The sequence below is a fragment of the Cupressus sempervirens genome, chromosome 10 (assembly GCF_028749045.1).
Source record: "Cupressus sempervirens isolate cs-2001-9-10 chromosome 10, ASM2874904v1, whole genome shotgun sequence".
NCBI lineage: Eukaryota > Viridiplantae > Streptophyta > Pinopsida > Cupressales > Cupressaceae > Cupressus > Cupressus sempervirens.
In genome coordinates, this window is record NC_143127.1 from 471,432,935 (window position 1) to 471,447,501 (window position 14,567).

The following is a 14,567-nucleotide window of genomic DNA, read 5'->3' on the forward strand; positions in this document are numbered from 1 at the left end:
TAGTAACTTTAACAACAACAACAAACTCGTTATAAACTTCTCCAACTTTAACAACAACAACAAACTCGTTATAAACTTCTCCAACTTTAACAACAACAACAAACTGGTTTTGTATTTATTTTTTGAAGGACCAAAATATACTCGTTTTGTATTCAGATCGTAAAGTTGTGAAAAAGGGGTACGTTTCCATTTAAATTTGCATACACTTAAACGGTTTGTCAATCAAGGAAACCTGTACATTTCTGTTTACATGCCGGAAGGACAAGCAGTTTGCCTGATATAGCGAGCGACTTGATGATAGGGGGGAAAATGACCATGCCTGCGCTACTTTGCCCCCAGTCGATGCTTAAAGGCACAAGGTAGCTCTAGTTTGAAGAGAGTGAAAATAAGTAAACAGAGCGGGGAAGAATGGGTAGTGCCGGTAGACAGCTCCTTTGGCATTTGAAAAAGATCAGTGAATACAGTGTGCATGCCAATTCCTACTCCACACAGATCAATCCCATGGGAAATACAACTGCTGCCTTCATTTCAACAAAGTTACCCAACGGCCATACGAGGCAATGCTTCGGGAGCACATTCCTACATGTTTCAGGCATGACTGCTATCAGTTCATCAAGTTTAGCCAATGGCCATACTGGGCATGGCCTTAGGGGTATATTCCTACATGTTTCAGCTTTTTCCAACATCAGGCGTTTCATTGCCGAAAGGATTGTGAAAATTAAACATTCCTCCGGATTTAGACGTTATTCTGGGTAGGTTGGTTATTTTCTTTCTCATTCTGTAGATTTTTGTCCCGTCCCCATTTATAGAGAAAAACGTGACCAATGATATGTAGGCAATCAGCAGAGGCCATTATGCGTTATCAAGTGAAATAGGTAAGTACGTACATAAGAACAGATGTATCAGAGATTGCATATATTGAATTAGATTACTGCATTTTAATTGATATGAACCATGTTATAGAGAGAATGTCAAAATAGGTTTGTTTACTGAGAGTTGTTTTGGCTAGACCACAATTATCACGGTACTTTTCTTACTGAAGTAGACTATTCCTGTAGGGACATGTATTAGGACTAAATCAATGTCCACTGCAATTTTACATCATAAACACAATAATTGATTACATTTGATCTACCTGCAGCCATCATCTTCTTTAGAGGAGTCTTCATCCTAGTCACCATATAGTCTAATACATAAATCCAAAAGTGTAAGGAGTAAGGAGGATGAAGATGACATCCCTGGTTGGGTGGAAGGGTTTGAACTTGAATGTGCATGCTACACGATGTGGTCTAGCTGTCTTGCTGATCCTCTAGCTGATCCGAACCCTGAAGAACCTACCGATGAATCTTTTCTGCTTCATCTTGGTTCGGAGAACTTGGACTGTTTCATATCTTTAGATAGTGCTCTTCTTTTAGCTCTTGTTCCTGAGTATACTTCACATTTTGTTAACACCATCTTCCTCACAAGATCCGTACCAGCAGGCGCAAATTAACTACGTTCTGCCTTCAACTCTGCTAACTCCAAAAACTGATCTTGTACAGCTGTGAGCTCCTTCTATAACTCAGATAAATGGTCCTCCTTCTAAGTGCGTTGTTATTTTGGATCGAGATCTCTGGCATTGCTCCTTTGACCAAGTGCGTAGTTTATTCTTCTCCCTTATGATCATATCTCCACCTTAAGTTATCCTCCTCCATTCCTCGCACAATGTTTTATTCTCTCAATTCGTTCTTCAATGTGAAATATTTGAGCTTACAGTTATGCCCAATAGCAAGTACATGCAAAACTGATGGGTATACAATTGTGGACATCGTGGTTGGAAGTGACTTCAATTTCCTCTAGAATATGCTTTGGCCAACCATATTATAAATTTAAACTAATTGAATGTGGCAATCTTCTTGTGCAAACCTTTACATCAGAGTCAATAAATGCTTCTGCCACACTACCCAGTGTAAATCTTCTTGGCAATATGAAGCAACCCTTGGGACATAGGCTCTAGGTTCCTTACAAAATAGTTAATATTTGTGCCCATGTTCTCTGGTTGAGTGTTAAAGATTCATGCAAACTTTAGGTTTGGGACTAGATTTAATTGAACCCTCTTGTGAAGTGTAGGCATAAGATGAATAACCCTACTTCCATTTTGATCGTCAACATGGATCTTGACAAAAAAATTAAATGCTTCAGCCACATCCTTAGATACCGATGTGAGCATCCTTGCTTGGGAAGCGTAGGCGGATTACGAGGTGGAGGTGAGATGGAGCCATCCAGAAGTTCCTCTTAGACATCCGGAGGCAAGTGGAAGCCTGCCACTTGCTTCCACTTGCCTTCGGAAGCCTACCACTTGCTTCCACTTGCCTCCAGATGCATGGGAGGCGCTTTTGAGTGGCTTCCACTCACATTCGGACGCTTCCACAGGCCCAAGCCAACAAAAGTTTTATATAATTGCTTTTTCCATTTAAACCTTTACTTACTACATGCAAAAAAGACTTTTAGAACCTATTTTTTGCTCCTAAACCCTAGAACGACACTAAAAGAGGCCATTCAACCATTCTTCATTTCATTTTGTTTGTAGCTAGACTCTCTTCTCATTTGGTCTCCATTTTGCCATTTTGAAGGCAAGATGATTATTTTCGAAGAGGATTGTTTGTAGGGCAAGAGATAGCTTCCACAAAGGAGTTTTAAGCATCTAAGTTAAGCACTTGATCCCATTCTTTAATGTATTGGATAATTTTTTTCAAGTTTTTTCCATTAAAATAAATAAATAATGAAACAGGTTTAGTTATCTATTTTAGTAGTTTTTTATCATTTTTTATTGTATGCTTGATGTTCATAGTTTTATTCTAATTTAATTTTAAATTTTTTTCTTATTATAGGCATAGCAAGAAATTTGACTGTATTGTGCAAGAATGGCTGCCACCATTCAATAACTCATATTCTCGGGTCAAACTTCATTTTATGGGCTCTGCTGGTAAAGGATTTGTAAAGTGCAAAGGCACAAATGGGAAGGGGCTGTCCAATGCACAAATAGCTTCATTTGTAATTGAATAAGAAGCTGTTGATAAATTGATAAAAAGATCAAAACAAAGTTTTTATGAAGCTTCATCCTTAAGGAAAACAATATAGTCACGCACAAAACTAATTGTATCCTCCAAACACCCATTCTTGCAAGCACCTATATTGGGAGTGGAAGAGGAAGAAGTAGAAACTGTTGCCCACAAAAGAGGTTTATTGGACACTGCATTTAAAATGGAGGCAAGAGAGCTTGCTGATCAAACAATTGCATGTTCCCTCTATGCCAAAGGTCTTCCTTTCAACTTGGTGAGATCACCATATTGGAAGAAAATAGTGGCAACTATAAATAAAACACCGACTCATTACACAAGTCTTAGGTTTGAAAAGATGCATACCACTTTATTGCAAAAAGAGAAGGCTATTCAACCAATAAGAAATTTGTGGAAAACTTTAGGTGTTTCTATTGTTTCAGATGTATGAAAAGATATGAGAAACTGATCATTGATTAAAGTGATTACTATGTTACTCAAAGGGGCAATGTTTTTGAAGGCAGATGATTGTCAAGGGGGAGTGGAAGATTCATAGTTCATTTTCAAAATTCTCATTGAGGCCATAGAAATGGTGGGTGGTGAGGATTTAGTCCAAGTGATTATAGATAATACAAAAATTATAGGAGTGTAGGTGCTCTGGTTGAGGGCTAGTATGTTTTGGACACCATGCATGTTGCCAAGAGATAGAGGAGATGCAAATGTTTGCGACAAAGCATCACATGTCACAATTGATATTTAGATCATTCTCCAAAGTAGAATTGTTGAAGGTAAATTGTAATTGCTAAATTTAATTTATTTTCAATTATCAAATTGTGTATAAGTTTGCTTAATATTTATTGACATATTGCTATGATTAACTTACTTAGGTGGCTGAAATCCTTTTTGTATCTCATACTATTGTTATGAGACGACTTGTCAAGGTACAAGGGCCATTAAGCAAAATGATTATTTCTAGCCAGTGGGGTATATGGAAGGCTTCAAATTCAAAGTGGGCACAAAAAGTCAAAGCATTGATCTTGGATGACAATTGGTGGGTTCGTGCGCAATCTGCATTAGATTTCAAGGACAATATCATGACTATGCTCTACTTTGTTGATACATATCAACCTTGTTTGCGGGATGTCTATGATGGCATGGATACAATGATAGAGAAGGTAAAGGTTTTTTTTCACAAACACATGAGAATGGCCCCACAAAATGTGAAGCCTTATGCAAACAACTAGAAACAATCATTCATCATCATTGTGAAAAGATGACCACCTTATTGCACCTCCTTGCAGATGCCTTATCTCCAAGGTACTATAGCAAGGAACTACTTTGTATGCCAAATAGAGTAGCACCATATGAGAATGAATAGTTGCTAGTGGGTGCTATAAATTTTTTGCAAGAGTCTTCCTAGATTGCGACTTTCACAAAAAAAGTTAGGACACAATTTGGCTCATTTGCTTTAGGAGCAAAACTTAGTATTTATTGACATATTGTTTAATATTTATTACTTTGCTTAATATTTATTGACATATTGCTATGATTAACTTAGGTGGCTGAAACCCGATTTGTATCTCATACTATTGCTATGAGACGACTTGTCAAGGTACAAGGGCCATTAAGCAAAATGGTTATTTCTAGCCAGTTGGGTATATGGAAGGTTTAAATTCAGTGTGGGCACAAAAAGTTAAGACATTGATCTTGGATGACAGTTGGTGGGTTCATTTGCAATCTGCATTAAATTTCACGGATAATATCATGACTATGCTCTGCTTTGTTGATACATATCAACCTTGTTTGGGGGATGTCTACGATGACATGGAATCTGGATACAATTATAGAGAAGGTAAAGGTTTCTATACAAACATATGAGAATGACCCCACAAAATGTGAAGCCTTATGCAATAACTAGAAACAATCATTCATCATCATTGTGAAAAGATGACCACCTTATTGCACCTCATTTCGTATGCCTTATCTCCAAGGTACTATAGCAAGGAACTAATTAGTATGCCAAATAGAGCAGCACCATATGCGAATGAAGAGTTGCAAGTGGGCGCTACAAAGATTTTGCAAGAGTCTTAATTTGGCTTATTTGCTTCGGGAGCAAAATTTAGTCGACTTGCAATAAATGACCAATGTGACATGGGAGCTACCACATGGTGGTACCTCTATGGTCAACCATTTAAGAATCTGAAACGTCTTGCAAGCAAAATCCTCTCACAAGTAAGTTTTATTTGTTTTTTGTTTACCACTTACATTCTACAATTCTTTAAATTGCTTTTTATTTTTTTTCGTTTTAATTTAATAATTAATTTTGTAATTGTGAACATTGTCTAGGTTGCTAGTTCTTCTGTTGCTGAACGCAATTAGAGTTCATACTACTTTATCCACTCTGTGAAGGTTAATGGGTTGGGCTCTAAAAAAAGTTGAAGACTTGGTTTACATTCATAGCAACTTGCGTATTTGGTCAAGAAAGGAGGATTGCTATAGGAAAGTGTAACATCCGGTTTTCCCAGGTCTAAATTAACCTCTAACATACTTAAAGAATACAATTATTACTTCGTTTCACAGGAAGATAGTTATATCATTCATGTTCATGTGAATAAGATTTACTGTTAAAATCAGTTAGGCAAAATTTCTTAACTAAAAACTTGAAATACCATCAAATGAAATTACTAAAGAAATAGAAAACCGCATACCTCGAAAAACTGAGATCGAGATCAAACTAGGGATGGTTCTGCAACCACCCGGGTTAGTCCACAAATACACTATAACAATTTCACATGATGACTATCATCTAAAAACCGCTATCTCAAATCAAATGATGATTACAATTAAATACCACTATAATGAAAATTAGGGCATCACATACCACTGTATCAATTAGGACATCATTTACCATTCGTTCATTTTGGGCTTTTGATACTGTTATATCACTTAGGGCTTCTGCTACCACGGATTCAATTAGGGCTTCCGGTACCACTGATTCAAATAGGGCTTCTGATACCACTGATTCGAATAGGGCTTCCGTTATCACAGATTCAATTAGGGCTTTTGATACCACTATATCATTTAGGGTTCCCGCTATCACTCAATCAATTAGGGCTTCTTCCTTTCCTTCTGATTACTTAACTATGATAGTAACTCAAGATTAGAAAATATACTTATATTCGCTATTCATATAAATGAAAACAATCCATAAATTTATTTCTTGCATCTAGGAGTAAAATAACAGTATCAATGAAATAACTCAATTTAATCTTACCTCCTAAATAAAAGTGATAATACCTGCTTCCGATAAACAATTGAATGCATAGCTTATCTCTGTCTGATGCAGGACTGACATCTTGGGAAGAGGTGAAACATTGCCAGGGGCTTAACTACCCAACCTCGGACCACAACTTATCCCCACACGATCTCTAACAAGAAAGGCCCTCCCTACCTGGAATAGACAGGGGACATCTTGCCATCCACTGGGCTTCCTGGTAATTAACTCACCATACGACTTGGTAGCAAGAGATCACAATAACAGGAATATGCATGAGCTATTAATTAATTCATATAAAAAATGATAAACGTTCTGTCATATTTGATACTGATTCATATTATTGATGATTCCTTTCTCTCACCTCATCACCCATCTCCTTGGCTATATAGCGGGGTGAATCCCAGGTATTCGGAATTCTTAGAGCAGACAACTCTGTCAATTATTCAAGAAGATTACATACATCCAGCATTTCACACTTTGTGATTACATAATTATGTTCTTTAAAGATTTCAAAATTGAATGTTTAATTAATTAATTTTATCATAACTGATTTATCTTCTGCGTTCTTGCAGATTAACTCCACCTCTTCACCTTTTCATGGCTTCTCTGCCGGTGAATTACTTGGTGTTACAAATACTTTGAATATGTTTGAAAAATTTATAAAAACATGTGTATTGATGTGGATTTACGTATTCAATCAAGTTTAATACAACTGCCAAATGAATTCACAAATGATATATATATATATACTCAGAGATACTGGTGAATGATCTCATTTACATTTCAGAATGCAAATAGCTAGTATTACAAATTGTTCTCTATTAAACATGCCCAACCAGCTATGGTTGGATACTCATTCAGAGAGAAAAGGATTGAAAAACATATATAATTTATTCTTAGCTCTATCAATATGTAGCCGATAGCAAATAAGAAGAAGAAATTGTGAAACACAACCGCAAATATTATATTCAGATAGGTTCATTAATTCATGGTTATCATTATAATTTTCTTTCTTTCATATCTATGGTTGATACAATCTTATGGTTAGAGAACATTCAGTGACATGAAAATAGACTCTATGAACTAGAAAACTATATAAATACCTACTCCGATTCAGTCTGTAATAAGTTGGCATCAATATTTGGTTTTCATGAATAAAACATGACACACGAGTGGCATAGCAATACAAAACCACAACATGGTTCAGTGGTATCAGTATTTGGGTTTTATGATAAACATAACTTCCGACTGGCATAGCAAGATGAAAAGAAATAATAATAAATCCAAAACTTGGTTTGGCAGTGTCAGTATTGCTTACGTGACACCTCAGTTTGCTCCTAATATTCCGCGGCCGAAAGATTGGAATCAGCTCTTCCTTGCTCAGAACCCGCAGATAAGAAACATGGAGGTGATAAGGTAAAACGGAAGACCAATGAATGAAGTTGGAAAATATTACTCAGTTTCTCCACCCTATGTGTAAACGCAGAGAATAGAGAGGCACGATAGCAATGAAAGAATATAGACTGTTTCCCCCCCAAAATATGATCATAGAGACTCTATTAAAAAGAAAGAGCTTAGCTCTTCGGCTACCATTAGCTACAAAGAAGATTATTCAAATACTACTCGAATCGAATTTTTAAAAGAAGGAAAATAAGAGGGAAAGAATAAGAAGAAAAGATAATTAAAGGTTGAAAAATTATAGTTTGAATATTATAATTCAAACGATATTATATTTTGAACATTATTGTAATCTTACATGTATATGTAAACATCATTTTATTAAATCATTAAAATATAATGATGCCAAATCATTTTTATATTTAAATGCACATTTATAAATATTTATTAAAATAATATGATGAAAGATAAATTAAAATTCTTTGAGATACATTTCATATTTTAACCCAATTATTTTAATTAAATTATTTATTTAAATAACTCATGCGGGTCTCGTAGATGTATCCTGTTTCAAGTCGCTAGGTCCTCAACCCATTTGCTCAGTGATGGTGATGCTCCTTCCTAATTCTTTTTTGACAATGCTACCACCCTTTCGACATGTTTCCGATAAGGAATTTCTCCGTAATTAAATTATAAATTATTTAATCATAAATAATCATAACGATTAACCTTCATCTCAATTCCATGAATTCGTGATTAACGATCAACTAGCATGTTATCTTCACTTGAAATCATAACGACTATCTTACCATTATAACAAATTAAACTGCCAATTGACTTCGTGTGAACCTCAATGACTATATTTCAAATTAGGTCAAAAATTGGGATGTATCAGGAAGGGGCAACCAAGCTTTGGGATGTAGAACCTAAGTGTGTAAACTTGGATTCAACAACTCAAGATCCTACTAAATTCATAGATGATGATGCTGATAACATCATGACACATGGTGCATCTAGCACAAGTGGAACCGTTTTCGGTTCAAATGATATTGAACTTACAACAATTGGAGGAGTTGGAGATGATGGGGATTCTTTTGCAAATCCATATGATTCGGATTCAAATTGATGAACATTGAATCATGAACTAAATATTTATTTTGCAATTGTGATGATTTGCATTGGAGTTGTGAACATAGACATATATGATATGATTTATAATTTGATTGAATATGTATTGGTGAAGCTACTATTATCATACTATCAAATGTTTCAATTTTGTATATTTCTTTCCTTTCTTTGTATATATATACATACATATTTATTTACACACACATATATGTATATATATACATACATATACACACATATGCATCCATACATATCCACATCCTCCTAAAATAGCATTCGTGCATTTGGTTCTCACATTTGCATCCGAATCAGTAACTTAGGCCAGAGCCAACATAAATTCTTTACCTTCTTAGCAGTATGGAACATCCCTTGGGACATATGCTCCAGGCCCTCTATGAAACACAAAAGGGTGTAGTATGTGCCCATGATCTCAAGTCAAGGGTAAAAGATTTGCACAAATCCTAGTTTTGGGAATGAGATTCATTTGAATCCTCTTGTGTAGTTCTAGATGAGTAAATTTGTGTATCTTCATCTGATCCTAAACATGAATCTTGTTGTCACCCTCACACATATGAACACGCAACCTAGTTTATGTTGACATTCACCTACATCTGAATCAATGTGATGATCCTTCCATGAGCTCTTGCATAGATACTTCTATTGACCTAGTTTGAACTTAATAACCATTCAAGCTTCAAGCTTTGAATAAAACAAATCAGACTTTTCAAGCTTCAATTAAGAGAACTGCCCTCTCTTCTATCACTTACGCTTGCTGCTGCTTCTCTTCTTACAATGGCTTCTTCAAACCCTCATTGCTGCTGCTTTAGTTTTTACTCTGAGAGAAAGACAATTAATGAGCCAAAACCAAACCAAAATGCATGTTAGAGCGAATTTGGGAGGAGGGGCCCACATAACAATAGCAAAGAATCAAATATTTTAATATTTTAAATGTTTTCTAAAAAGGTAGATGCTTCTTTTTTCCCTTAGGGATGGCTATCCATCCTAGGGATGATTGAGGGACAGCTATGGTGTCCTTGACTATTATTGGGGCATACGACCATTCCCAAAAAGGTTTCCTTACATTCTCGACTTGTTGTGATGTTTTTTTGTGAATCTTCAAATGACGAGGATGGGGAGGGGACATCCCTTGCTAACTTTGAGATTTTTCAAAAAATTGCCCCAATAAACTTTATTTTCAAATATTTAATAATTACACTTATTAATATTTTATTATAAACAACACTAGCAAGGAAAATGTTGACGTCCCTAATTGGGTATATCACATCCTATTTGAGATATTGGTTGTCCTCAAGCAACTTTTTATTTGAAAGTCCAGCTTTTTTTTCCCTAAATGTATATCTTCTACATCCTCATTTGAGACAATCTCTATACATTGTATTTTTTCTTTTCTCAAATAGCTTTGATTGGGTTGCCATTGAGATTTGCATGTGAAGCATAGCTTCCTCCTTTGCAATGTAATATTCCCATCATAAAATAAATTATTAATCAAACTATTGTTAATGGGCCGATTGATTTAATGTATCTTGGACCCATTTTTGTTTTGTTTCTGTAGTTTGTGTTGCTATCGGCTATCTTTGTACACCCTCAGAAAGCCCCTCGACGGGTATTTAAGCACGGCTTGTAGGTAGTTTTAGGGTATGCATTTTTGAATTATTTCTTTGTATTGCGAATTCCTATTGGAGTTTTGGTTGTTTGTCATTTTGGAAGTGAAAGATCTTACCTATTTGGTTTATCCGATTTCGGTGGGATTTAACCCTCACCCTATTTCGTCGCCTGTAACACTGTGCGAATCTGGCAAATCGGAGCACCATCTTTTGGCAAATATTAATTGAAGGTTGTTTGTGTTCTAATCTCCACTCTTGTTTGGCATTGTCTAATGAATTTGGAATTAATAATTTATTGCATAGATCTGAAATCATTCTTTCTGCCTCTCACAACACTCCGTGCAACTATGATGAAGTACTGCTCTGATACCATTAACGAAGGGCCACAACACCCTTACCAAATCACAACCAAGAATGCAACAATATGAAGACAGAGAGAGATAAATGCTTCCCAGGAAAGTTTATTAAACTTGAAAATCCTTAGCAATTACAATAACATTTCTACAAGATCTCTCAAGATCCAATCCAAACCTAAGCTAGTCCAGATCCACACTCTGGTAGAAACCTCTGAGATCTCAACTTGTGCTCGCAAGCCACCAAGCAACCTCCTTGTTTCTAAACCGCAGTTACTAGCTTTTCTTCAACTTTATCCAAGATCCAAGTGTAAACTGCCTCACATTCGGCCCTTTGTCTACACACTCACAAGTCCATCACAATCCTGCTGTAAACTACCTCACATTCGACGCTCTGTCTACACACTCAGGAAAACTCACTCTTCACTTTCTCCTCTCTTTCACACCTTCCAAATTTCACCTTTCCAAGCTTTCACTACTCAAGTTTCTCCTTCTCGAGCTTCTCCTCCTCGAGCTTCTCCTTGAGCTTCTACTCCTCGAGCTGCTTCTTCTCAAGCTTCCACTTCTCGAGCTTCCACTTCTCAAGCTTTCACTTCTCAAGCTTCCACTTCTCAATCTTCTCCTTGAGCTTCTACTCCTCGAGCTTCTCCTTCTTGAGCTTCCACTTCTCAAGCTTCTCCTTGAGCTTGATTAGAAATGTTCATATGCCTTGCTTAAATAGGCACTTACCACCCAATGCATGACTTATCCACAACCTTCTAGAATTCCTCCACAACCTTCTACAACTTCCATAACCTTCTACAATATTCATAACTTTCTAGAATTCTACCCACACTTCGATAAATGGAATGACAACCATTTATTTATTTATTTTTTCTATTATGCCACTTATGCACCTCGAAAATAGAAATACCCTTTTCCTTTCTTTTCTTCTTTTTTTCCCCTTTTTATTTATTTTTATTTCTCCTCTAATTTTCGTCACTTTCTCTCTCCTTCAGTTTTTTTTCAATTTTTTCCCATGCAAGATGCTCCTGCATCAGACTCCCCCGGTAGATAGAAAAGTGTGTCCCACACTTTGACACCAAAAAAGAAAGATCTACCACCATCTTCATCTTCACCAAAGGTTTCCACCTCAACGAGGACAAGAAAATCACCATGCAAATCTTCCACATCTGCATTACTCTATCAAACACCAGAATCTGAACATAATTCTTCATCAACAGAAAACTCTCATCCACATCAGCAACTAGTGAATTCATACCCATAGCAACAAACCCCACATCAACAGCCACATGTAGATCTCCATCAACACATGCCAAACTCTCTACACTAGCAACCTCATTGCTCACAACAAGATGCTTTGCAAGATACAAGTCACCAACAACAACTGGATCATCCACGACTGAGTGCTCCACAATCTCCATGTCAGACTCAACCATTTGATCATGAAAACCAACCTCTGTCCCAACATCAACAACATTAGGAATATCTTCAGCAACAACCTCTAGTTGCTCTGCAGGTTCTACATCAGGCTCCACAAAGTGATCCGTAAAACCATCCTCTTCCACCTTGACCTTCTTAGCTTGATCAGCTAATCTAGCATCCAACCGAAAAATCATCTTAGAAAAATTCCTCTCCACTATATCATGAATTTTCGCAATTATCTTAGGGTCAAATCCTCTTGGAGCCATCTCCCAAGATCTTCGTAAACCCTATACAACAAATCCTTCCCACGCTCCTTGTGACAACCTTGAATTGTTTGCAAGTCAGATCGCAACCTGCCACCTCGCACGAACAATCAGGAACCACATCACAAGTTTAGGACAATGGATCTGCAATCCACAAGCTCTGATAAACTTTGCCCAACCAAGGTCCTGGTACAAACTGCCTCACACTTCGGCAATCTGCTTGTACGCTTAGGAACTCCTGCTCTGATACCACTTGATGAAGTACTGCTCTGATACCACTGACGAAGGGCCACACCACCCTTACCAAATCACAACCAAGAATGCAACAATATGAAGACAGAGAGAGATAAATGCTTCCCAGGAAAGTTTATTAAACTTGAAAATCCTTAGCAATTACAATAACATTTTTACAAGATCTCTCAAGATCCAATCCAAACCTAAGCTAGTCCAGATCCACACTCTGGTAGAAACCTCTGAGATCTCAACTTGTGCTCGCAAGCCACCAAGCAACCTCCTTGTTTCTAAACCGCAGTTACTAGCTTTTCTCCAACTTTATCCAAGATCCAAGTGTAAACTGCCTCACATTCGGCGCTCTGTTTACACACTCAGGAAAACTCACTCTTCACTTTCTCCTCTCTTTCACACCTTCCAAATTTCACCTTTCAAAGCTTCCACTACTCAAGTTTCTCCTTCTCGAGCTTCTCCTCCTCGAGCTTCTCCTTGAGCTTCTACTCCTCGAGCTTCTTCTTCTCAAGCTTCCACTTCTCGAGCTTCCACTTCTCAAGCTTTCACTTTTCAAGCTTCCACTTCTCAAGCTTCTCCTTGAGCTTCTACTCCTCGAGCTTCTCCTTCTTGAGCTTCCACTTCTCAAGCTTCTCCTTGAGCTTGATTAGAAATGCTCATATGCCTTGCTTAAATAGGCACTTGCCACCCAATGCATGACTTATCCACAACCTTATAGAATTCCTCCACAACCTTCTACAACTTCCATAACCTTCTACAATATTCATAACTTTCTAGAATTCTACCCACACCTCGATAAATGGAATGACAACCATTTATTTTTTTATTTTTTTCTATTATGCCACCTATGCACCTCGAAAATAGAAATACCCTTTTCCTTTCTTTTCTCCTTTTTTTCCTCTTTTTATTTATTTTTTATTTCTCCTCTAATTTTCGTCACTTTCTTTCTCCTCCAATTTTTTTTTTTTTGCCAATTTTTTTTTTTTTCAATTTTTTTCCCATGCAAGATGCTCCTGCATCAAACTACCGTTATTCACCCGTATGACCTCCAAGCTAAGCAGTACTGCCTCCCAACCAACTATACGACCTCCATATACTCACCGTATGGTCTCATAGTCCCTACCGTACAGCTACTCGGTTCACAATACAACTTCATTCTCACTTCACCGCACAACCCCTTTTATACCTCTGTACAATCAGACAGCTAACTGCACAACTGTACATAATCTCTTTCCCACTGTACGACACATTTGGTGTCCAATAAACATACCGTATGACCTGCATTGTACGGCCTTCAACCTTGTTCGTACACCTTGTTTGGTATCCGTACAAATGTTTCAAATTGCCCTACTGCACTTAGCTGACTGTACGACTTTATTCTAGTGGCTACACATTGCTTTCTAGAGGAGTTGTAGGTATGAGTCTTTACAGTGGTATTAGAGCCTAGTTCCTGCTAGCCTATGGATAGTGAATGAGAGTTTATAGCCGAAAGAGAAGAAGAACCCATTCCGTTGATATAATGGCTGCCAAATCGAAACCCACAACGGCCAAACTCATGGCACTACTGAGAGAACTTGCGAGGAATCAAACACAAATCAATGATACTCAGCGACTCATGGAAGAGACTCTCAAGAAGTTGGTAGGCAATAAAATATCCAGAGAACAAAATGGTCACAATGCAGACTCGGTGTAGGGTAAAGCAAACCCTCATCCAACGTGCTCTTGACCTTCCATGTCGTCTTCCCCCATGGATGGAGACACCACCTGGAGGGAAGCAACCAACCTTTGAAGAAATGCAATAACAACTGAGAGAAGAT

General features: G+C 37.2%; 1 protein-coding gene across 3 annotated transcripts in view; it reads left to right on the forward strand.

Annotated features, from left to right (window-relative positions):
• Positions 1 to 235: 235 nt before the first annotated feature.
• LOC149534736 (RHOMBOID-like protein 12, mitochondrial) overlaps positions 236 to 14,567 on the forward strand; it is a 243,120-nt gene continuing 228,788 nt past the window's right edge. For all 3 annotated transcript variants that reach the window (XM_089803136.1, XM_089803138.1, XM_089803137.1), the window contains exon 1: positions 236 to 752. In XM_089803136.1, coding sequence (XP_089659262.1) covers positions 409 to 752 — 344 coding nt within the window. In that variant the 5' untranslated portion in view covers positions 236 to 408. The remainder of the gene's footprint in view (positions 753 to 14,567) is intronic.